We start from the raw sequence: 23,857 nt of genomic DNA, 5'->3' as shown, positions 1-23,857 counted from the left end.
CCTTGGTCTGCCTTCCAGTAGCAAACCTCTTCCTATGGCCAGGATGCAGTGGTGCACAGTGGGATCTGTGCTGTCAGCAGCCAGTGATAGTGTTTTTAAACTCTACCTGCATATTCAGCCTGGTTTCTGCCTTACAGCTTCCACTGGAGTTGACTGGTCTCTTCTCCTTGTATTGTAGCATGAATAATTCTCAGGAGTACTTAGAACGAATTCTTGTCGCTTGTTTTGGCACAGGATTGAAATGGGTGATGTGCCAGAGAGAAAGACRCCAGTCAGCTCATCTTCACAAGAGGGCAGCTGAACAGGTGACCAGCGCTTCATTCCCAAAAGCCCCAGAGAAAGCAGGGAAGGCAATGCTGCCTGTTGCAGCTGCCTTAGCAGAGACAGGGAAGGTGCCTTTTATTTTTGTGAGATGGTTCGGTGATGTTTTTTCCAAAATTAATCTTTTTGAGCAGTGGTCAGATAAACTGCTGGCCATCTGCCATGATATGGTGTGGTGTATGGTGAAGTATTGTTTCCTTATTGTCCCTGTCTTTTTAGACAGCAAGGCCAGCTGACTGCTGCCAGGGCTGGAACACTTTTCTTATGGRGAAAGGCTGAGAGAATTGGAGATGTCAAGCCTGGAGCAGAAAAGACTCCTGGGAGATCGTGTTGTGACCTTTCAGTACTTAAAGGGGGCTTGTCTCTCCATCTTTCTTACATGTTTTACCGAKGCATGTAGTGATAGGACAAGGGATAATGGCTTTAAAATGAAAGAGGGCAGATTTAGATTGGGTGTTGAGAAGAAATTCTTTATGATGAGGGTGGTAAGGCACTGGAGCAGGTTGCCCAGAAAAGCTGTGCTTGCCCCATCATTTCAAGTGTTCAAGGTCAGGTTGGCTGAAACTGCCAGCACCCTGGTSTAGTGCAAGATGTCCCTGCTCATGGTAGGGTGTTGGAACTAGATGATCTGTAAAAGTCCATTCCAGCCCCAACCATTCTRTGGTTCTGTGATAACTGAGAACTGTGTCCTGGTGAAAGCCTCATGKTTTTTTAGGTGCTTTTGAAATCCCATGGCTTGGTGGTGGTGGGTGAGGGRGTGAGTGGTGAAGACAGGTTGTTCCTGTCCTGCAAAATTAACATTCACATGCTTACACGTGAATGTTGGTCTGCATGGTATACATGGAGTCCAGCTGGGGAGGTGCTTGCTTTTTCACCCTGGACTGGAGATGTGGCTTTTCTGAGATCTCAGATGGTGTGGAGATTAGAGCAATCCAGCAGCCTTGCAGTTTGATAGCTTTTCTGAGGCTCCACTTAAGATGCAGTATGCGTTTCTTCATCCTGATAGAGATAATGGGTTTTAAGCAATTACACCCAGGCTAATTCCTTTTGATAAGAACTCTACATTATCTAAAAAAAGAATCCTAGCCGCCTGGGAAAGAACAATGTAAATGTCTCTCTCACGGACTCTTTSATTTGCTCTTCTCTGATATCTTCAGATGATATGCTGCAGATCTTTCAAGCCATAAAGATCTATGGGACTTTTTTTAGGTAAGGAAGTATTTCAGTCAGGGAGGTGTAACTCTACTGTTGTCTTGCAGGGTATGGAGGGAATGCTGTGTGCCTCAGATGATCCCAGGCTTCTGTGGCGATTACAGCTTGGACATAAAGAATCAAATTTGATCTCTTTTAAAAGAGTCCCTTGTTCCTTCTGTGTGCAGGATGTCTGGGTTGCTTCTGATTAAGGCAATCTGAATTTTGTAGTTTGGAAAGAATAGGAATAGCCTACCACTTCATTTAGCATAGATCCCAATCCCTGCTGTGTTTGTCTGTTCTGGAAAGAAGAGTATGATTATGTAATGTGTTAAGCAGGAATGGTAATGGATCTCACTTATTTAGTTTTGTTTTTGTCTTCTCTTTTGGGGAGTAATAGGGAGATTTTGATCGGTAGCTGCCTTTCTGGTACTTCAAGAACTTCCCTTTTCTGCTTAATCTCTGATTCTTTTCTCTCAGACTATACAGTGCAGYGCAGAAAATGCAATTGGCTGTATTTAAATAAGTGGAGGAAATACCAAAGTAAAATGTTTGTTTAAATGTGCCTCTTCTAGGAAAATCATGTTATTTATATATTAAAGATATAATTGCCTTAACCGTATTGAAAGGTTTTCAAACACTGTAGGCGTGTTTGGTATAACTTGTTCTTTCGCTCCCAGATAGTTGCAGATGACATTCTTGATGTGTAGCTGCTTGATTATAATTGATGCTAGGAGGAGAGGCAAGGGGAAAAGGGACAGATTTTAGATAAGTATTATAATCTCCCATGCTGATRTGCTTTGGCTCTCCTTCCCAAGAGGAGAGCCTGTGAATGTGTGGCATGCTGCCTGTCCCTTCACCTGCCTSCTTGCTTGGGAAAGTTGCTGAATGCTTCCCAGCAGGAGCCTGATTTTTTCTTTTCTAAAAATGTTGGAGGAAGATTTGTGTGGACATGACTCTGRTGGGATAAAAACAATATGCAAAAATTAAGTATTTTTTCTTCTGTTTGGAAAAAGGCTTCATGCACCACAAGCACTGTAGTTAAGCAGTTCAGTGCAGAAGTGAGAGGTTTGGGATTTTGCTGGATATAGGAGGCAGAGTGCACAGTTTACTGGTGGGGGAGTATTATTGCTCATACTCCAGTGTGGCACAAGAAGCCTTGCCCCTGCTCAGCCCTCTCCYACAGGGCTGCAGCAAGGAGTGCCTCGGCTGGGAATAAACGGAGGAGTTCAGGGAGGGAGGATCCTTACCACCAGTTGCAAAGTTGGCTGCAGTATATTTTTTTCTTGTCATAAACTGTTGTGAATTTGAAAGGGCTGCTGGGTATTTCCTTCCCCGACATGGTAATGTTTAGTTGGCAAATGAAACAACCTTTTGTTCGGAAAGCTCTTTTGAGATRAAAGGCGTCAGCAAAGTTGTCGCTGTGTCTCCTGTGACTGCCTTCACTGAGGAGCTGGACTGTGTGCTCTAAGTCTTTCTGATGCAGAGGCTCGAGTGCTTAGTCTGAGCCAATTTACTCATTCGTTAGCTCTTACTTTTTTGACTTTAATTGGCTTCCTACTGCATGTCAGATTGCATTTTCCTCTGGCTGGCGGATGTGGAGGCGACCTCCTTCTCTGGGCTGCTATGAGAACATGTTTTCTTATTAGATAGAGCTGTCTGGTGCAGGCTGGAAGGAAGCACCTTGTGAAAAAGAGGGYTGAAGCACAAGTGTGCTCTTTGCCACAGTAATACCTTCTCAGCCTCATGGATGACTCCACAGGTTACTTTTCATCTTGTTCTTAAGTGATATGTAGATGCAAAACGTATATGAAGATGAAGCTCCTAGAAGACTTTCATGTGTATAGATAACAATGTCCCTGATGCAAAGGGAAATCCTTAGCCAYCCTTTTCCTTGAGTTTTGTAGCTTGTTGAGAGTTTAAACAGACTACCTGTTCTGCAGATCCTGCACAGTTTTGCTACCTTGTTTTCTTGRTTATCCTAAAAATGACAAGTTGCTATTTAATGTGCTCGGACTGACTTCRCAACCTATCTATTCAATCATCTGTTTTCCTTGTTCCCCTTTTCGGAAGGATTTCATTTAATGCCAGCAGTGAGATGGTGCATCTGGGTGGTGGGACAGGTTTATGAAGCATTGCTAGGAAAAATATACTGACCCAAAGCTGCCTTGGCTGTGTCTGAGCTGCCTTGCCTCTATCTTACTAATATGGCAGACCCCAGTTAATTATTATTCTATCTTGAGCAACACTTTGTCCATGTTTCTGGTGGAGTACTTCATATATTCCTGTGGGAGAATGCTCTTATCAAGTGCTTGATAAATAGGGCTCTGTGGTTGTCTTATATTTGTGTTTTCTGGCCCTGCAAAGGGACTGGTGTTGCCTGGTTGTGGTGTCACCTGCCTGATGAACCCAAGGAATATGTCCCACACCTTTTCTTTGTGTGCTGTCCTCCTTACAGGGGCTCCGTTWCTTCTTGTTTTGGAAAACAGTTCCTTGCAATTTCATCTGGTGGTCTGGTAACTGAGTAAAAAAGAAAGTTTTATGTTCAGGCAGTTAACCTTGTGCTCAGGCAAATTTGATGTCCAACACTAACTTGGATCCAGYTGAGTTCTTATTAAATATGCATCTTTGGTGGGGCCAGTGACAGTGAAAAATACAGAATTGTCAGAGTTCTGTTGTTTTCTGTCACTAGWATACGTTGTTTTGTCCTCCTCTGTTTATATAGTTAAATGGAATTCAGATGAATTCATTAAGAACCTGTCACCTTATATTAGCAATGAAATATATTGGGTGTCATGAAAAATAAATGTTTCCAACAAATTTACAGAGTTTTAAGCTCTTATATCATGTTCTGGGACGGCAAGTCGGTGTGTGCAAGTAACATTGGGCTCTGTAAGAATAAAATGTTTGTAAAAGCTCTTCACTTATCTGCCAGAGTAATGTGGAGCTCACTTTTTGSCAAGATCCATGTCTCTAGCTACTTCTGCCACAGTTACATGAAATGTTAATCCCCAATGCACAGCAAAGACCATAACACCTTGTTTAGTCTCTTGCTGCAGGACCAAAGGTAGAACCTTGAATTCACAGCCTGCTGGGTCGCTTAGAAGTGCAGCTCACCCTTGGAGTGTCTGCCCCGTGCACACTGCTCCTTGCTTGTGGGGAGGGCAGAGCAGCTGCTCTGCAGGAAGTTCTCATTCTCTTTTTTGGTGATGTTGCCTCTGCCCCTGCCTCACTAGAATTCTGATTTACTGTAGCAGCAACAAATGGTTTTTGTTTGCAAAGTATAAAGTTCGGTTACAACTTGTTCTCTCCTGCAGTCTGGTCCACTGCCCTCCTTCCAGCCCTGGCTTAGGCAGGAATTGCTTGTGGGACTGTGCTGTGGGGAGGGGGATATTCATTCCTCTCCAGCAATAGGGCACAGACTTGGAACAGATCCGGTGAGGAGTCCCTGTGCTTCATCTTTCCCTTTGGCTTGCCTTTCCTTWGGAAGGTGCTAATCACCCCCTACCTTCATTTACTGTCAAAGGGTCTTTAGTGACCTTGGAAGAAGAGAAACAGAGCTGTCGGTGCTAATTTCAAACACAAATGTGCAGCTCTTGCCACATTAGTCATGCCTTTGTCACCTCTAGATTGGATTAGAGCAGCGCACGGTATGTGGGTCTGCAGCTGAAGACACACGCAGAACAGTGTTGTCTGCTTGTTTTAGTGTTACCAGAGAGTATTTTCTAGAGAGATGTCAGTGTTTGAAGAGTGCCCTCAGTCAGGATCCTGAGCTGACTTCTCACAGTGGTTTGCTGGAAGCTGGTTTGACTGTCAGGCTTTAAGGCTTACCTGCTGCTGTTACCGCTTTCTGTAAGAGGATAAATTGAAGGATTGAATGCAACTTAAGACTTCGTGAGGAAGTATATCAGAGCCCTGTAGCTGCTTTATTTTTTGTTGATTGTTCTTCTGTATATTCTGTATATTTCAGTGTGGTGCTTAGGTTAGGAGACGTGTCCTTAAAGACATCTGGCTATGGAACAATACATTGACAGTGGAGGTTTTCCTCTCCAACGCRCATGTGAATGGTGCAGAAAAGTCCAGCTTCCTTATTAGGATGAGTCAATCACTTGATCAGCTATATAATAACAGTCTTCTGGGAGGGATAGAAGGGGTAAGAGATTAACYTCAGTCTGCATTACAAATAAGTTTAATGAAGTACTAATGTTGAATACTGAAGGTCATGGCAATGAAGAAATTGGACTGTTATGACTGAGCTGTACACGTGAACAGCCTGCAAAGTGAAGAGCATGGCAGGAGTTCTGAATTGGGGAGGTAAAGGCAGTGTCACTCCTTGGTTCAACTGCTTGCTGAACTATAACTGCAAATAAAAATACGCTTTTTCTCTTGCAGTTATGCTCAGTGTGAACAGCTGCTTGCGTAGCTTTTAAGTGCCCATGGAAATCTTATTCTTTAAAACATCCTTCTCCACACTGCTCTGGAGGGGACAAGCCGTGCTTTATGGCAGGTTCCCAGTGGGGGGATTTCTGTCCACAAGACTCTTTTGCCCACACTTGGATTCTTATTGGCATGATGGTCCTAAACCAGCAAGTGGGGTCTTAATCTCTAGCAAGAAGATGTGAAGAGTGACGGGAGGGGGGGGCTTAGCAAATATATTGGTGTTCATGTCATCAGTTGGTGGCTTTCCCAATGAACCTGGTGAATTGTAGCAATTGTGGGTTGCTGTACTTTGTGTGTTGGGAGGTTGTTYGTTTGAATTTGGCTTTGCCTCTGTGGTATCTCAGATCAACTTTTTGGTCCAACTTCTTTTGATGTTGTTAGAGATCTGCTTGGTTTTATCAAGACCTGTCTTTCAGTGTTTTGGCTTCTGTTGTACCTAGCTGTTAAAATATTTTGCTGTGGCTATGGAGGTGGTGGGATGCAGTAAGCAGTTCATGTTTGGAGGCTGAGTTTAGGTAGTACTCATCTCTGAAGAAATTTCTCTGGTTGGAATTACATATCAARGCAGTTTGCTCTTTGGAGAAGTAAGGACCTGCTGGAATCCATGTGCAGCTGCTGGGGTTATTCTCTGGGCTACAGAACCAAATCAACCAGAAAGGTCTCTTGCTGTGCCTTTGCCAGGTCCTCTGGCTTGTTTAAGTGGTTCACACTTTTTGCCTGGAGCATAACACGCTGCTTTGCCAGCCTTCTGCAGAAAAAGCTGTTGTCCTGCTACTTTTCTGGTGAGATGGTCCTGGAAAAAACGGTCTGAGCACTCTGTGCTTCTCTGCTCTGGAGGGAGCCTGCTCTGCTCGTGCTCCCAGGTTCTGGCCTTCACCAAAGAGGAAACTTGTGGTTGCAGAAATCCAGTCCAGCAAAGTCTGTCTGTTATAATCAGTTCTTCCTTTTAAATCAGTTCGGAGGGCAGGAATCTCACCTGTGTGAGAGAAGCCATGAACCTTCAGGGCAGCAGTGACTATACTCGTTTTCAGAGAACGTCAGCTTAAAATTCTCCTGGCCCTCAGTCTAGGGGAAAATTAATTTCCTACWTCAGACTCTCTAATGATATCAGGAGAAGTCTTATAAAAATTCCTGATTAGATTATGCCCTCATTGTAGTAATGAAAACCCCTTATTAATGTTGTTTAAACATCTTACGTAGAACTTGCCTTGTAGAAGAGAAACTGTTATCCATTGGATCTATGGCTAGTTCTCTTTTTTTTTTTTCCTCGTTACAATTTTCTCTCCATCARCATTTTGTTACCTTGTGGTACGCTGAAAGCAGTGAAACAAAGACTGCCCACACTAAAAATGGTGTGTTTAGGGCTCCTGCTTCAGTGAGATTAGATATTAATAGGAAATATTGCTCTTACTAGTTCTAGCTTTCTGCAGAGCAGGATGCCCAAACTTGGAATATTTAAGTTTTGGTTTTTTTCTGGTTGAAGCCTGTCCTTAACTGTGTGTTATTCTTTCTTGTCCTGCCTAGCTTTCTGCAGAGGGCGAATTGTGAGAGTGCCCAAAGGTCCCCTCATTCGAGTGGTGGGCACGGAGGTGGCAATCCCTTGCAGTGTTAGTGACTATGATGGACCCAGTGAACAGAACTTTGACTGGGAGTTCTCCCGGGACACTGACTTCGTGCGGATAGTGAGTACCTGGGATTCTRCCTTCACCTCTGAGGAGTACCAAAAACGCGTGGGCCGTGGGGATATCAAATTGAGACGGAGCAGCAACGATGCTGTGGAACTTGTGATTAGGAACATCCAGCCAGCTGACCAAGGGAGATACAAATGTTCCACGCCCAGCACTGATGCCACCGTTCAGGGAAATTATGATGCAGAGGTCCAAGTGAAAGGTATTTCTGAAGAGTGAGGTGTGCTTTAAATTTGTTTTTGACACTGATTGTAGATGTACTTTAAGAATGTTTACTTTCTGTTGTTCATGATYGTTGTGATTTATATTTTTAAAATTTCTTCTTCTCTTTCCTCTTTGATTCTCCTAAAGCCAGAGTTGAAAATTGGGAAGTATGATAGCAAAGGCAAGTGAGGTGAGGAAGTGAAGAGAGGCTGTTTACTATAAACACCACTTTTCCTTTTTCTGTCTAGTAAATATGTAAATAAAACACTAAGCGGTGGGTTTTCTGAAGATGTCTGCAAATATGTCATGTCCCTAAGCCTCCGGGTACAGAAGCTAAGTTCAGGTAAAAACCACAGACTGTCTTCTCTCTCAGTTTTAGTGTCATTTAGGGATCTTTCTGTACAAAGGAGGTAATCTTCCTTTTCTCCTTTAGCTCGTTGATACTGCAGTCTTGTCCTATCTTTGCTCTATCATTTTGTGTTTTTCAGTATTAAATTTGGAATTATTTCTTTTCTCATGTCCTATCTTTTACTCCCATGAAAATCAAGATGGTTCTGTATAGGAATAGTCAGAATGATGACGTTAAATGAGAAACTAAAGTGAGTGGAAAGATAAATTAATTCTTGTCTTGGCTTGTTTAAAGCAGAGCACTTCCTTTAGTGCTTTTTCATCTGAATTTCCTKCTTCCCGGAATATATTTATGTGTGGAAGAAGGAATGATTGGCGAGGTGTTGCTCTGTGGTGTTTTTATTGCATCATATCTGAACAGGTCACCATGGGTGTTCTCTTCTTGACTCTGTTTTATGATGCTTGTATCTTTTGGTCTTTTTTTTCGCAAATAGTGATTTCTGATGGCTTGTCAGTGAGCGGTTCCAAAGCTCGTTCCTCGACGTCTCTCCGGCTGTCTGAGGGCGACTCCTTCAAGCTGCGCTGCTCAGCGACCACCACCTCTCCAGAGCACACTCACCTGCACGTGACCTGGCAGATCAAGAGTGGCTCCTCTTGGCGGGACATCCTATCTTTGACTCACGAGGGCAAATTCCAGCCGGGCCCYGGCTACGAGGAGCGCTACCGTAGCGGGGACATCCGGCTGGACACGGGAGCCAACGACACGTACCGGTTATCCGTGTCCCAGGCTTCCTCTGCCGACGGCGGCGCCTACAGGTGCCTCGTGAGCGAGTGGGTGAGAGGGGCGGACGGTTCGTGGCAGAAGATCCAAGAGAAGAGTGTGGAGATCGCCAGTGTGTCCATCCAGCGCACCGGTGAGTGTTCCTGGTGGGCTGGGGGTCCCAGCACTGAGCTGTGTCCAGACTCTGATACTTTGGGGTAAGCTGAACAAAGAGACGGTGCAATTCCAGCAGAACCCAGAGTGCTGTTTGGATAGCTGACCTGACATAATTTTCCTGGCTTTATTTTGGAGAAAAGGGGTTGATGGCATGGAAGGATTGCCTGGAACTTCTTAGATGCTTAGACATAGATTTTACCTCATCCTTTGTTCACTTCAGATTGGTCGTGGTTTTTGTATTTCTTAAATAAACATTATATTTAACACCTGCTCACCCAAAACCTTTCCTCTGCTCTCTTATTARCATAGGGTTCCATAGCACTAAAAAGCTGCACTTACCCTGTGAAAGTGACTTGTGATTCAGTGATAGATATGAAGCTTTTTTGCATGTTGTTTATTAAAATAGCATGGAAAGATCAAGAGARGGGAGGAAGGCAGTGATAAATTAATAGGGCAAAATAGCCAATGATTTTTATCACTGGTCTGATTGCTCTGCCCTCTTGGCAGGGGTCTAGGACAGTAATGGTTCTGTTAAACACATCATTGCATGCTTGGCTAAGGAGACAAAAATACATGCAGTGCTGTGCTCAGGATATCCAGATATCCCTGCCCATACAGATTTCAGGACTAGATGCACTAAGCACTTGATTGCATTAGCATTATCACTGCTGGTTRGAGGAGGGAGAGCGGGGGTGATGCATCTTATCACTCAATAGGTGGAAAAACAGGCAGTGATGGTCCCTCAGAAATATGAGATTATCATGGTATTTCAGAACTGTTCACACAGGCAGGGTATCTTTTCATTTCTGTAATCCTTTAATCACTATAGGGAGTACCCAAATGTCCGGATTTTTTTGATTGGCTCATTTGGATGTAGTTTTAGTGTCTTGGTGGTACTTAGCCTGTGAAATTTGACAGGATCAATCTACCCCCTTCTTTTTCAGGATGTCTGTTGCACAGCAAAGCTTGCAGGTGCTCTCTGCTGATGCAGGACTTGCCTATTTAAGAGCTGTAATTCTCTATTTTGTCACACTTTTGCAGTGTTTGGTTTAAGTAGGTGAGGTTTAATCAGTGGCTGAAAACAGCATGAGGGTGGCCAGGGCCAGAAGTAGTACAGTTTTTTGATGTGGTTTAGGTGTGTGGTTTGTTTGTTGTGGGGTTTTTTGTTTATTTTGTGGTTTGTTTTTCTTAGGGTTTTTTTGCCTTCATTTTAACCTCAGTCATTAGCAGCACTGGCACTTTGTCAGGGGCATGAAGGCTTTTTCAAAGTTATACTAAAGGGGATAGGTTATTCTCCAGCAAAATGCTGTATGCACATCCTGTAGAACTTGAACATCTTGTGCTGACATCTGAAATCTGTGCACTCGCATGCTAAAATGAACTTGAGATGTAAATGGTTCTATGCCTATGGGTAAACTCTCTCCAAGTCCCTCTATGTGCATATACTGCCAGATTCTGAATGCCCGTCATTTTCATGAAGACAGAAATGCTCCTTGGAGAAATACTGCTCTTAACCTTGCAGATGAGTCTTATTTTGCATTTTGGTATTAGTCTGTTAAATCAGCTAGACTTTCTTACTGGTTCCGATCCCATGGTAAGACACTGAGGCAAGTCCCAGTGAGAGATTAGTCTGGGCATGGTTTCAGCACTAAGGTGGGACCTGCTACCTTCTGTTCAGTTTATCAGGTGGTAGGGGGTAAGATGAGCATTGTTTGATTTTTTTTGACAATGGCTCTGACTATTCACTGCTCACCAGTAACTAAAGCCGGCTTTTCTTCTCCTGGTCCTGACATTCTGATTCCATGGTTTTCTCTTAATGTGCCATAGCTGGTCCTGTTTGAATACTGGTTGTGACCATATGTGTTGTGTATATTAAAAATATTCACTGGCTAGTGGCTGTTAAATGTATTTTGGGTGGCTCTTGGTGTTGCTTTAAAGTCCCCAGTGTGCATTGTTCTGAGCAGTAAGTGGAAAAATCTGCTGTGTAGGGAGTAACTGCTGCTTTCTGTTTGCTTCCATTTCATGTTTTTGCAGCACACCTGAGGTCAGTCAGGGCTCCAGCATGTGGCCATGGCTGCTTCTCATCTAAACCTGCTCTGTTCAAGGAGCTCAAAAATATATCAGCAGATACCATGTTGAGTTCCACTGTAGTTCCTAGTGATTTCTGTAGATGTTTTGTCTTTTGAGGGATAGTCCCAAAACACTTTGACCCTCCTGCAAGACTGAAAAATCCTGTACAGGTTTTCCTGCTGTGCAAAGGTGATGTGCAGTCTGTGGTAGAGACAAAACCTTCATGGAGCAGTTGCTGTTGAGTTATAAAAATGCTGCTCTCCCTCCCTTTCTCCCCTCTGCCCTCATCACACATCCCTTGCTTGACTGATAATGCGTATTGCCCTTGCAATAGATCACTCGGCTCAATACCCAGTAGGCATTTGAAGGCAGGGCTACTGAGCCTCTTCAGAAGCTGCTGTTGTGCAGAATATGAAGTCCTGGACAACTTAGAGTGAATTATTTTTATTAAAAGTAACAAATAAAAAAAAATTATTTGAATTTTTGTGTCTCTCTTTCCAAGCTCTAGATGTGGTCATCTCAACCAGCAATGTGTCTGTGACTGAAAGAGACTCCCTGGATCTTACATGCAACATCACAACAGACAGAAGTGGTATTTTCCAAGCAGAGGTGATGTGGTATTTTTCTGCATCACCTGATGACACCTTGTCAGATGCTCAGCTTTTGCTGAGCATGGACCGTGATTCCGTTGTCAGCGATTCAACTCTCATCAGCCTCAGCCACGTGGACAGGAACTCCTATCGCCTCTTGGTGCGGGATGTGGATGTGGAGGACTCTGGCTACTACTTTTGTGAAGCTGCTATCTGGGTGCCACTGCACAACAGGAGCTGGCATAAGGTGGTGGAGAGGACCTCTGCCCCGGTCAGCGTGGTGGTGACAGCACTAGGTGAGCGATTCTGCCATCAGGCTTCATGGGTAATGTATCAGTCTATCCTTGGCCCCATCAGGAAAGGGGAAGGACCTTGCAGAATGTTTTCTGCATAATTGTTTCTCTTGTTTGCATCTATCATCTATATGTGGAGGTCTCTCTCTTATAAATAATTAATATTTCTCTTTATGGAAATAGCCTTAGAAGTAAAGTTACCTGGGAGGAATTCTAAAAACGAAATTGTAGTAAAACTTCTTTAAAAGCCTATTGTTTTAGATCTAGATATGTCAGCTTACCCAGTCTGTTCCCCAGTTCATTCTTGAGGATATAACAGCTTCTATTTAGAGGCAGTGAAACTCAGGATGATGTTGCAGGATGCTGTAGGTAAGGTATCTGCACCTGCTAAAATTTACAAGGTATTGGTGTTGTGGGACGCATGAATGACATTAGGTGAACTGGCAGAGCTGCAGCACTTTGTGGCTGTTCCCAGCTCTGACTGGATGCAAGCATCCACGCCCAAACCCTTTCAATGTACTCTTTCAGATCCCCTTGTCWTGAGAAACTGGTGGTACTGTCCAGTTACAAAGGCAGAGCTCCTCCAACATAAAAGTGCTGAATGAGGCCAGCATATAGAGAGCCTGTTTTTCAGCAGTAAATAGCTGTGCCATAAGGTTAAATCCCATTAACAATGACTTTAAATGTTGCATTTTAGCATTGTGCAGAGCAGTTGAGCCGTGGCCGTCTCCAAGTACACTTGTAATGTGTACTAGAAGTGCACTAGTGATGAATGTCTTCATTTCCTGTCCTCATTCATCCATTCAAATTGCACATTCAGCTTGTGAGCGTTCCCTCCTTCCCCCACTCGTGTGCATGTGCAGTCGTGCACGTGTGTTCATGCGTRTACAGATGCACTTGCACGCTCGTGTGCTCTCTTGTAGTGCCTGTATCTGTAGGGCTACTCCTTACTCTTTCCATTCCAATTTGGCATTATTTGGGAACAGGAGAGAAAAAAAATCTGCTTTTCAGCAGATGCAGATGCTTGGTTGCTAGGGAGAGGGAAAGCAGAATAAATTTTCGGCATTTGATGTTTTCAACTGCCTCCTGAATTCACCAACCCCACCTTCTTAATGGAAGTTAAGAGCTCCTGGAGTATTAAGTCGTTGAATTGTCAGTGAGGCTGTTCTTTGACAGCTGACAGAGTGGAGGAATGAGGTTTATCCAGCCAGCCTTTTATTCTTTCTAAATCCTCTGTTTGAATGTCTGTCAGGGTGAAGCGCCTATCTGGAGTGGGGCTATCAAAGAGAAAACTCTCTTTTTAGGGTCCTTCCCCTGCCCACAAATAAAACAAACCTGAAGTGATTTTCTAAGAACTCAGAATTCTTGCAGCTTTTTTCTTCTTGTGTCCCTGTCTRGAGAAGTGTACCTGCTTTCATAGCCTTTGTGCTGTGAAAATATTAGTTGTTCTTGAATGCTTTTGGGGGGAAGGGGAGGCAAGGGGGAATGATAAGAGAATTGCTGAGTGTAAGCAATACATCATGAGGCCCTGGAGTAAACCAGTCTTTTGTGAATGAGAAAGGAAGAGCAGTCTARCTGTGGGATCTATAGGGGCTAACACCAGAAGTGGGTTTTGACARTCATTTATAATCTGTACTTTGGTTGTAGCAGAATTCTGTGCATTTTCTTTTTGTTTTGCCTTCCTTACCCTGAAAATGTGCAGAAATCTCCCATGTGCTCGCTGGTAGTAGGTACTACAGACTTTGCAAGCAGTGCTTTTATGATCTTGTGTTCCCTAATGCCACAGAAACTCATCATCAGTGTTAGCAGCTTCTCTGGGGTCTGGTGTGTGTTACGTCCTTGTTTTTGCTAGATGCAAGGACACTGCATGCCTAACACTTACTGGTGAGAGATCTTTTCTTTCTCACATAGCAGGAGCCCAGCTTGCTCACCACGATTGTTTTTATCCTTTGCATCTGAAGTCCAAAAGTGCATATGCACACACAGTTTCCACAGCAGTTCTATTAAGATGCTTTATTATCTTGGCTCGTTGGTGAGCTAAGCCTAAGTTTTAGCCTTGGATTGCCTTCTCTGTCCCAATTATAGCTTGGGTTAATTGTTTCTAGGAAGGCAAAGTGCCAAGTAAAACATAAAGCAGGAAATAAATACAGAGCGCTGAATACAGTTAGACTGTAAAAGCCATGTGATGAGTATTGGCTGAACAGTTGGGAAGCTGGTCATTTTTCTGAATTATAGCAGACAGCAAGACAAAAATGTTCTAATACTAGTAAATAAATATGTGTTTCCTTTGTGGTGTGAGGTTCTTGCTGTAATCTTTTTCCTTTACTATCTCTGTAGTCTGAGAGAAAATAGTCATGCGGCTCCCTTATCGCTTTTAGGCTTTGGGCAGCCAGCTATTTCAGATTTAAATACAACAGCCCCATTCTTAACCCGTGCAATCCAGGCACCGATTTTCCAGCGTGAGATATTCCAGCCTCACAGCTGTACAGCACATACTCCTCTACTCAGACTGTGCAGCTTTTCTGATCTACWCATCTTCAACTCTTATCCTGCTTAGTATTTATTGACCTAGGTGGTATTTAAACTGCTGRCCACTGGAATGCACCGTGCTCAGCTCTTGGTACTGCCTCTGGCCAGTGCAAGTGGTGTCTTGTGTTCCCTGGTTTGGGTCTCTGGGTAGGTGAAGTACTTGCATTTTAAAAGGGCTGTTTTTAACATTCTTGACCTATTGTAGAGACACAATAGGATTGTTAAGTATGGAAAAGAAAGCTTTTCAGAATGAGAGATGGCCTCTTATCCTGGAGAGATAKGGGGGAAATGGGATGTCTCTGGTTAGTCCAAAGCCAGGGAATAACCAGTGTCCTGCTGCAGGCTGCCTCAGGCATTTGATTGGTTCAAAAAGTGTCTGTCTGGGTTGAAACTGAACACACAGGTGGGTGCTTAGGGGTAGGCCTAAAAGAGGGAATTATTTTGTTCAATGAAATCTCTTAGTCCTGATATTTCTGCAAGGTCTGACTAGACCTATGAAACACAAGGTCTTGTTTGGAAGTACAKACCTGGAGATACCTATGTCAGACTGGTGCAAGTCTGAGAACCAGAGTCCAAGTTCCCAGGGCTTGTAGGAAAAATGTGTGCTGTGGCACTTGGCTTCTAGCTCAGGTGCTTTCACAGACTGGGTGGTAGAAGTTAGTTATTATATTCTAATAAGTTGTGGCCTTTTCTCCCTTCTTGTAGCTTCTAACCTAAAAAAAAACCCTGTTCTGGGTTTTTTCTCCTGCAGAGCCAGACTATGATGTTTTCCTGAATGCCTCTAAAACACCCAAGTTTTCAGATGACCCCACAGAGCTCAACTGCAGGATCACAAATGTTCAGGACACCGAAGCAAACATCCGCTTYAGCGTCTCCTGGTACTACAGGCAGCACCTGCCCAGTGACGACGTGGTGACAGAAGAGCTCCTGGCCACCATGGATGCAGACTGGACTCTGCTRCCTGGGGACAGGGGCAGGGAGAGGATTCAGAATGGGGAAATAATTTTCTCTAAAAAGTCTCCTGACACCTTCAGTTTGAGAATCCAGTGGACTTCAGAAAGTGACAGGGGCGATTATTTCTGTGTCATCTCGGCGTGGAGTAGGCACCGCAACAATAGCTGGGTAAAGAGCAGAGATGTGTCTTCTGCATCTGTCAACATTTTCTGGGCTACACAAGGTAGGAACTTTGCACCTGGGTGGCTGACAGTAGGCTTGTCAGTCTGCTCATGGSCTTTGGAAATGGGGTTCTGTGTTTATGAAGGTTTAAACACACTGTCAACTTGTGTAAAGGCCTCTTACCTGTGAAGGGGAATAACTGCTTAACAGTACTCACCAGTTTCATGCAACAGTTTGGAGTGGAAGAGATACCACAAAAGGAGAGTCCATCAAGCTGCTGAGACTTCCAGGAGCTGCGCTGGAAGTGGCAGGGGTGGTATCCAGCAGTGTTGTTGTAGTCCTTGGCTGCTTTCATGGCTCAGAGTATTTTGGTCTCTTTAGGATGCATCTTGCTGCTAACAACAGGGTTGTATTGAGCTGAAAAGAGGAATGTCACTTCTTCTTTGTCTGAGAGTTTGAGAGCTGTGGTTTTATTTTTCTCTTCTRCAAATCCATGTTTAAAAGGCAGTTCTGAGGAAGTTCATTGGYATAGTATTACCAGAATATCAAAAAGTGGATAGCAGAACAAAGTAATTCAGTGGCTTGCTTGAATCTTGGCCTTTTTTGGTCAGAAGTGAACTTGCTGTAGTCAGTATTTAACTGATTCAGGGAGCATTTTGAAGAAGCTTAATAATTACTTGAATTGCTGAACTCAAGTTTAAAATGAGGTAAGTGTTTCCTGCATGTCCTGTAGAGTGATACTGTTTTGGCTCAGAGTGAAATCATGCAGGAGGATCTGTTGAAGAGCATCAGAAGGATTAGGATAACCTAGGATGTAATGTCTTTGGCAAAAATCTGTGCTTAGCTAAACTGCATTTATCCTGATAGATTTGTTTAACAGTCTAGCTTTGGCATCCAGAGGCAGAGAATTATATTTCAGAGACAAGCCATTTGAAATAATTTTAAAGTTGTTTAGGGATAATCCCTAAACAGTAAATTGGAGATGATCTGCTGTGATTCTGCTTCAGTGGAAAGAGAAATGGTGGGCAGCTTGCTCAGTACTCCCTGCCTCCCCAGACCAAGCGTGTGGTCCAGGGAAAGGTATTTTTTTTTTCTCCCTGAAGCTGGCTTCTCCAGCAGGACTGAGCACTCTCATTAATGCTGAATGTTGGTCACAATTAGTTCAGTGTTATGCCACAACACGGAGTGTGTGTATGTGCATGCAAGTGTAATGGATCGTCGCCTTCGGAGCAGCTACAGGGACCAGCTGGAGTTGAAAAGTCTCAGCCTGTGTTGACATTTCGGAGGGAAAACAAACCGTGACAGGTGTGAACATTCCCTTGTTTCTGGTTTTGTTCCAGAAACTCTGCTAATTTTGCAGCACGAATGTAAATGTTATAGTCCCCATGCTGAAAAGTACATTTTGTTGGCAAAACTTGGGGTTGGGGGATTTACTACGTGAAAGTGAGCTCTCCTGCAAAAACCTTCTCCTYCTGAAAAAGAATGTTATATATATATATGAGGTGGGGAGGGCAAAATGTAGGTTGTATTTCCCTTTCTCTTCCACCCCTCAACTCTCCCTTCAGCAGCATAGCCCCAGATGCCTCTCTCTGTGTGCCCTGTCCCCTGCTGCCATATCCTGTTCCTGTGAGCTCCAGACTCGGCTGTGAGCCCAGTGCTGCAGCCAGCGACCATGAAGGAGTTAATCTGCTGCTGCCTGTGCTCTCTGACTGTTGTTTTGACAAGTATCTCTGGTGATTTGAGTCCCTAACTGCTCCCAGTGCTTATAAAAGCCAGCAGCCAGGCTCCCACGTGTTTGCCTAAGGAGAGGAGAGAAATTTGCCTCTTCCTTGGATAGCTTATGCCTATATAGAGACTTTTCTGCCACTTTCATTGCTTGTATCTTCTTTGTTGACTTTAGAGCAGTGTTTGGGGGGAGGACTTTGGAGAAATCTCACTTTGAAAATGATTGTTCTGAGTCCTTGAGGAAGGAGAAATGGGTTTGTATTGTGGCTGTGGGTCCCTCAGCAAAGAGGGTGTTCAGAGCCTTTACTCAAAATGTAAACATCATGTGAAGATGTCAAAACCCCTTTTCTATGAGTTGTATAATAAGTTGTGTGTTTGCCCATTTTAACTTGGGGTTTTATTGTCTCTGTTTTCTGTTTTATTCTGTGGGGACCAATAATACTCACATCTTTCTGCTTACTCAGCTTTGCAAATGCAGCCAATTGCTATCATAGATCACCGTTGTTTTTGACATAGTCTGCCTGATATGTTTCTCCCCCTCTTCTTCTTTCTYCCCTGCCAAGGTGAAGGCATCGCTGTATCATCTCAGAAATTAAAAACAACAGTTGTATTATGTTTTGCTTATTTAGAGTACAAATTCCAGTCAGTGAAAAGGGGTAAAGGAAGGGAGGAAACCTTTTTTGACTGGCTCTGTAAATGATTTCCAAGCCAGAAGAAAAGTTTGATACTCTAAAAGATAATTTTATTTATTAATTTGAGTATGAGTACTGCCTACATTTAGAACACAGATATTGTTTGCAGTGGAATGTGAAATCGATGCWTTTTTCCTAAACCAGTGTTGTCAAGTTTTGATCTGCATGGAGTACTTTSCAGAAGAGAACATTATCTTTTAATTGAAATTTTAAATCCCAAAGGTACTATTATTTGGGGTTTTGTTAATACTTCTGTCTTTAATTTACAAAATAATTATATTTAACATAATGTTACTTGTCCTAAATGTTTGCCCAGGCCCTCCTATCACACTWAATTGGGAGCAAGGGTGTCTTAATCTTTCAGACACTCCTGCCAACAGAGAACAGATAATATTTCCGCCACCTACTTTTCTTTGTCATTGCTGATGTATCATGGACACAGTGTAGTACAGACACACAGTTCCCCTGGAGCAAAGAAATCTTCATGGCACTGAGCTGGTGTGTGTATGTGCCAGTTTGGGTGTGGGGACAAGAGCTGATGTCAGGCTGTTGAGCAGGTTTTGGGGTGCCTGCTGTGCTTCCAGAGCTGCTGGGGCTGCKCTGGTACCTCGGGGTGTTGAACAGCCACCTCCTCCTGCCACGGCAGGGCTGTCCCTGCCTCGGTGCCTGCTGCATTCCCTGCACCTGCAGCCTCCTGTGTGCTCTGGTGGGGAAGGAGCCTTTCTGAACGCTGAGATTCTTGTCAGCAGCCTCCAGCAGCACCGTGAGGCTCCGAGGTTGCTGTTAGCCCTGGCCATCGTGCTGCTTTTCTAGCTGGAGTCAGTGCAGTGCAGCGAAGGTGTTTGCAGTTCCCTGAAGTCTCCTTGTTCTTGTAGCTCTTAGGCTTCCCTAGAAATTTGACTGGCTTAGATTAGGTGAAAACTGGTTTTGGTCACTAATCAGGAAGTGCTCTTGGAGCTGAGCACACACTTTGTGGTAGAGCAACAGGAGAATTACAGTGTGGCTTAACCACTTGGACTGGCCAGTGATGGAAGGCAGAAGCTTGCACTGCCAGGCTCCAAAGTACAGTTTACTCAAATTTTATTGGAATCATTTGGCTAGGATTTCTTCTGTTGCTAGCCCTCTGTCTTGGAGTAGTGCCCAAGCTTTGGGTATGGTTTACTTGGGAACTCTTCCCTTACAACTTTCGAGCATAGACTTCAGATTGCAGCCTCCTGTATATGACCAGCCAGGATGTGTTTTATTCTGCTTTTCATTGATAGAGCTTTACAAGAAGATGAGACTCCATTGGGATTGCAGGCATGTATGCAGAGAGGAAAGTGTGCAGAGTAGTGGTCAAGACAGACGTTGCTTCCTTGGCAATTCCCAGAAGATTAGAAATGAGACCTTAGGCTGTAGTTCTTGGAAGAAAATGTTCATTTGACCTCTCTGACTCATGCTGCAAGATCTGATGAGTAATTTCTGTTAGCAAAGGAAACATGAAGAAATGTTCTTTTCCCGCTTAATTTTCCACACAGATTGCTGTTATTTCTAAGCTAAGTGCCAAATCTTTGGGCTACTCTCTTTCTCATAATGTGCACTCTTCCACTCAGCTACATGCTTTCCTAGGTGGGGGTGAAGGAGTGCTAATTACATTTTGTCTGCTGCTGCTGAAGGAGAAYAATATTGGCACAGAACCAGAATGTTAGGAATGGTGATCCAGGCTTTTGTAGTTGATAGGATGTGGGGCTTTTGTTGTTGTTTTACTTTACTACATATGCAGGTTTCTAATATTACTGCTGATACAGAAACATTCCTTTGATCTTTTTTTGACTTTGTTGAAACAAGAAGCGCTGAGTACCTGTATGTGCTGAGTTTTGTGTGCCCTTCTCTAATCTATTCTGGATTCTTATGGTCTAACGTAAGGGGAGATGCCTCTTCCTTGTGTGTTCATTCAAACTGAGGATCTCAGGGGGTTTTAAAGGTAGAAAAACCCTTTGAAAGGACTTTCATAAGAATACATTTCCTTGTTCTCTGTTCAGCATCTAATTTCTAATGCTTTTGAATTCTACCTCTGGTCTCCAGCTTAATCTCTGGGCCTCAGTTGTTCTTTTTCACASACTCTACCAACAGCATTTCTGCTGTTGTCCCATTCCACCACCACTCATTCCTCTTTTTTCTTCAGCAGAAATACTTGGTGAAAGCATTTGCTATTGCCTTCAAATGGAAAATCAAGAAAGGATGTCTAGGAACAAAATCTGCTCTGTCCTTGTAGGGGACAAGACACTGCCCTTTGTGCTGCTGCCTGACTTGTGGCTCAGGGAGCAGTGGAAATTAAGAKGTTTGAAGTTCAGGTAGTTGGGAGAGTTATCTCAGCAGTGGCTGTACTGCCCTGAACATGTGAGGGTATTTAGACTCAAGCACATGCACCAGAGACCAAATGCAATATTTCCTTTCTGGTGTTTAGGACCCAGTGCTCTGATGTGAACATCAGAGATGTAAAGAACATTTAAATGAGGAGGGATTTTTGCCCAGAGCCTCCTCGTATGGCCTAGAAAGCAACAACGTGTGCCAGAGAAGTATAACTAGCTGTTTGTGCTTCTGCTTTTGGGACAAAATATAATTGCCTACTATATTCCTAAAATATGTGAGGAGCTGATCTGTGCTCAGCTCCTAAATACTGCAGCCTTATGAAGAGGGAAATATCAGAGTCTCATAGACAAAGAACGAGGAAAAAATGGATTTGAAGTCTGGAATCTGATATCTGATGAGTTTTCTTGTGAGAGAGAGGAGAATGACTTGATACAACTTCAATTGTGATTGTACCCTGAGTGCCTAAATGAGCAACTCTTGTATTGTCACTTGCTTAGTGGGTGGAAGTGTGAGGGGGGTTTGGTGTGGAGTATCAAATAATTCTGTGCTCAGCTAGACCACTAGAAACATCTCAGCCTTCACTGCTCCTGCTGTTTCTTTATATAGCTTTGTACTGTGATCTGCTTTATACAGTACTGATTTAAAGTTGTCATACCGGGTTTCTCATCTTGTGGGCTGTGTTTACTCATTGTGAAAACTGCTGCTTCAAGGCAAAACACTGCAAAATGTAATCTTGACAAGTATCTTGTTGCTCTTGTGGGGAGGACATAAATATTACTGCATTTAAGTTCAGTTTTGGGAAATGTGTTTCAGTCTCACCATTGCTTATTTCCCTTTTCCTGAGAAGTTTCACTTTGCATAAAGGGGATCTGTGCAGTTTTTTAAAAATGGGTCTATACTAATTTTTGTTTTTTATGAAGGCGGGAAGGGAGACTATGGTGCAGCAAAGTAAGTCCAGAGAGTTGGATTGCCTGTATTTTTGCAATACTGTTACTTTTATGTATTCCACTCCAGCCTTCCCTTCCTTAGGAAGAACCTTGATGTACACGGTGTCTTTTCATCACAATGCCAGGAAACTAGCAACTCCCTTTCCTTTTATCTGATTCTGATTTCAGTCACTCCTCATTTTCTCAGTTTCTCACTGTGAGCTTGTATTTTGTGTGTCTTGGAGCTGTGCTCCGAGATGTATAATTTCCCCAAACCTGTAATTAAGGGATTCTTGGGATTGAGGAGCCAGCAGACAATGGAGAACAAATGGGAAGAAACTGAGCAGTAAGAGTTGCTGGAATTCTTGATGTCAAACAGGCTGTTGAGAAATGCCAAGGCTTCTGGTAGGCTGGTATGCAGGTAAATGTATGACAAGCAAGGGTGGAAAAAATACTGATACGGAGGTAGAGATGTGCCTAATTCTTTCAACACAGGTGTGTGTTTATGGGGGATGCCTGGAGTGGAGACTGCTGTTACCACCAGCTTTTGTCATGTGTTTGCAGCTGAATGTGTCTGGATTGCTGCTGGGTGGATTTTCAAGGGAAATACAAGATGCTACATTAAGTGCTGTCAGTTCAGCAAGGGGCAGCTTTTGTCATTGGTCATGAGTATTTCAGTAGTATCCTTACACCCTGTCAGGGAGGGTGCGCTTCCAGATCCAGTACAAAACTGGMATTCTGATTTTTGTCTAATTCGTTTGTTCTTGAATAAAACAGTCCTAGGGATTCTGTCTTGTTGCAACCTGTGTATTGCTTTGTCTGTTCAGTATTTGGTGTTTGAGTTTGTGCATCTTGACCCAAACTTGTGTACTTGTAYGTGTGTGCCTCTTGAGTAACATTCTAGGCTGTCCATATGTTTACATAAATGTGCTGGGATTTGTTTCTCCAAAAAAAGAACTTTGCCTGTGTGTAATCTTTWAGGCTGAAAGGTGCTGCAGAAATACCCGTACCTGTTTGTTAACCCTCTCTTGCTGCTTATTCCCTTCCCTCTTCAGATTACACGCTCACAGTGGAGGCAGTGAAACTGAAGCCATTCTTTGTAGCAGGCCACACCTTCGAGATGACATGCAAAGTGTCCTCCAAAAACATCAAGACACCGCGCTACTCCGTGCTCATCACGGCCGAGAAGCCCTTGACTGATCAGTCGAGYCCCAACGGAACCACGCGCATTATCTCCCTGAACCAGGACTCGGTGGTGCGGCTGGAGGACTGGACAGACCAGACCCGCGTGGATGGGGTGGTCCTGGAGAAGGTCCAGGAGAATGAGTTCCGCTACAGGATGTACCAGACCCAGATCTCTGATGCTGGGCTCTATCGCTGCGTGGTGACCGCCTGGTCTCCGGGTGGCGGGGGCATGTGGCGCGAAGCGGTGAATGGCTTATCCAACCCTATCCAGATAGACTTCCAGACATCAGGTTGGTACAGAACCTGGCAGCTGTGCGTCTAAGACAGAAAGGGAGAGGATTCTCTGGTGCTTTCCCATTGATTTCCCTGTGTCTCAGAAATACCTACTCTTTGGAACAAATGGTATGATGGCTGAGAGCTGTGCTTGTCTCCTTTGGTGGTACTTGTGTCCTTTGTGCTATTGATTGTTTACAGAAAGATGTTTAATGAATTGGCTGTAATCATAACCCCTGGGTTTTTCTCTGCTAATGCAGCTTTTATGGTCCTGCAGGCTCAGAGCTGGTTCTCAGTATGGAACAACTGCTGCTGCATTTGCCAGCTGTATCACTAGATTGTTAGTAGTGGCTGCTCTGGAAGAACATTAATATAAACTGGATTTCTGTTCCAAAACAGATTCTATTAGCATAGCATTAAATTCCCTGAGCACACCTCGCTGTTGATGTAATTGCAGAAAATGGTCAGGTCAGGGTAACRTTTCAGCCATCTCAGTAAGCGTATCTTGCCACTGCAGGAACTTAGAGGTCCCTTGCGGCTGAACTACAAAGCTCCACAAACTGGGATGAGTTTCAGTACCCAGAAGGACATCCTGTTCCTCAAGTGCTTGCTGAAACCCTTACCTTCAGCTGTAACAAAGCCTGCCTGTTGAGATTTTTCGGTAGAAACGTGCCCATCCTGATATAATGTTTGGGGGAGGGAGAGACGGACAGCATTGATTTGGATCATCAGAGATGCATGTGAACTCTGGCTTCCTGTCATGTTATATTGTTGGGAAGTGCAGTGGGAGCTGTTTTTGTAACAGTGGTGCACATATGAGTGAAGGGCTCATCTCATGATGTGATAAACCAAGCTGGTATGGTTTTGAGCAGGTCTTTTCATGCTCGTATTTCCACTTGTAGCAAACTTGGGCTGTAGCAAATTTAGAAGATGTGTCTGTGTCTAGGCAAGAGCAGCCTGACTTCTGGTTGCATCCT

General features: G+C 43.8%; 1 protein-coding gene across 1 annotated transcript in view; it reads left to right on the top strand.

Moving 5' to 3' along the window:
• The first annotated feature begins 6,944 nt into the window (after positions 1-6,944).
• PTGFRN (prostaglandin F2 receptor inhibitor) overlaps positions 6,945-23,857 on the top strand; it is a 37,542-nt gene continuing 20,629 nt past the window's right edge. Inside the window, exons 1-6 of the mRNA XM_057389919.1 lie at positions 6,945-6,988; positions 7,436-7,842; positions 8,687-9,106; positions 11,702-12,085; positions 15,363-15,788; positions 22,478-22,897. Coding sequence (XP_057245902.1) covers positions 6,945-6,988; positions 7,436-7,842; positions 8,687-9,106; positions 11,702-12,085; positions 15,363-15,788; positions 22,478-22,897 — 2,101 coding nt within the window. The remainder of the gene's footprint in view (positions 6,989-7,435; positions 7,843-8,686; positions 9,107-11,701; positions 12,086-15,362; positions 15,789-22,477; positions 22,898-23,857) is intronic.

Source organism: Malurus melanocephalus, unplaced genomic scaffold (assembly GCF_030028575.1).
Source record: "Malurus melanocephalus ecotype Western Australia unplaced genomic scaffold, MMel_1.1 scaffold_21, whole genome shotgun sequence".
Taxonomy (NCBI): Eukaryota; Metazoa; Chordata; class Aves; order Passeriformes; family Maluridae; genus Malurus; species Malurus melanocephalus.
Note: the sequence above shows the minus strand (reverse complement) of the source record. Positions and strands in the feature narration are given on the sequence as shown.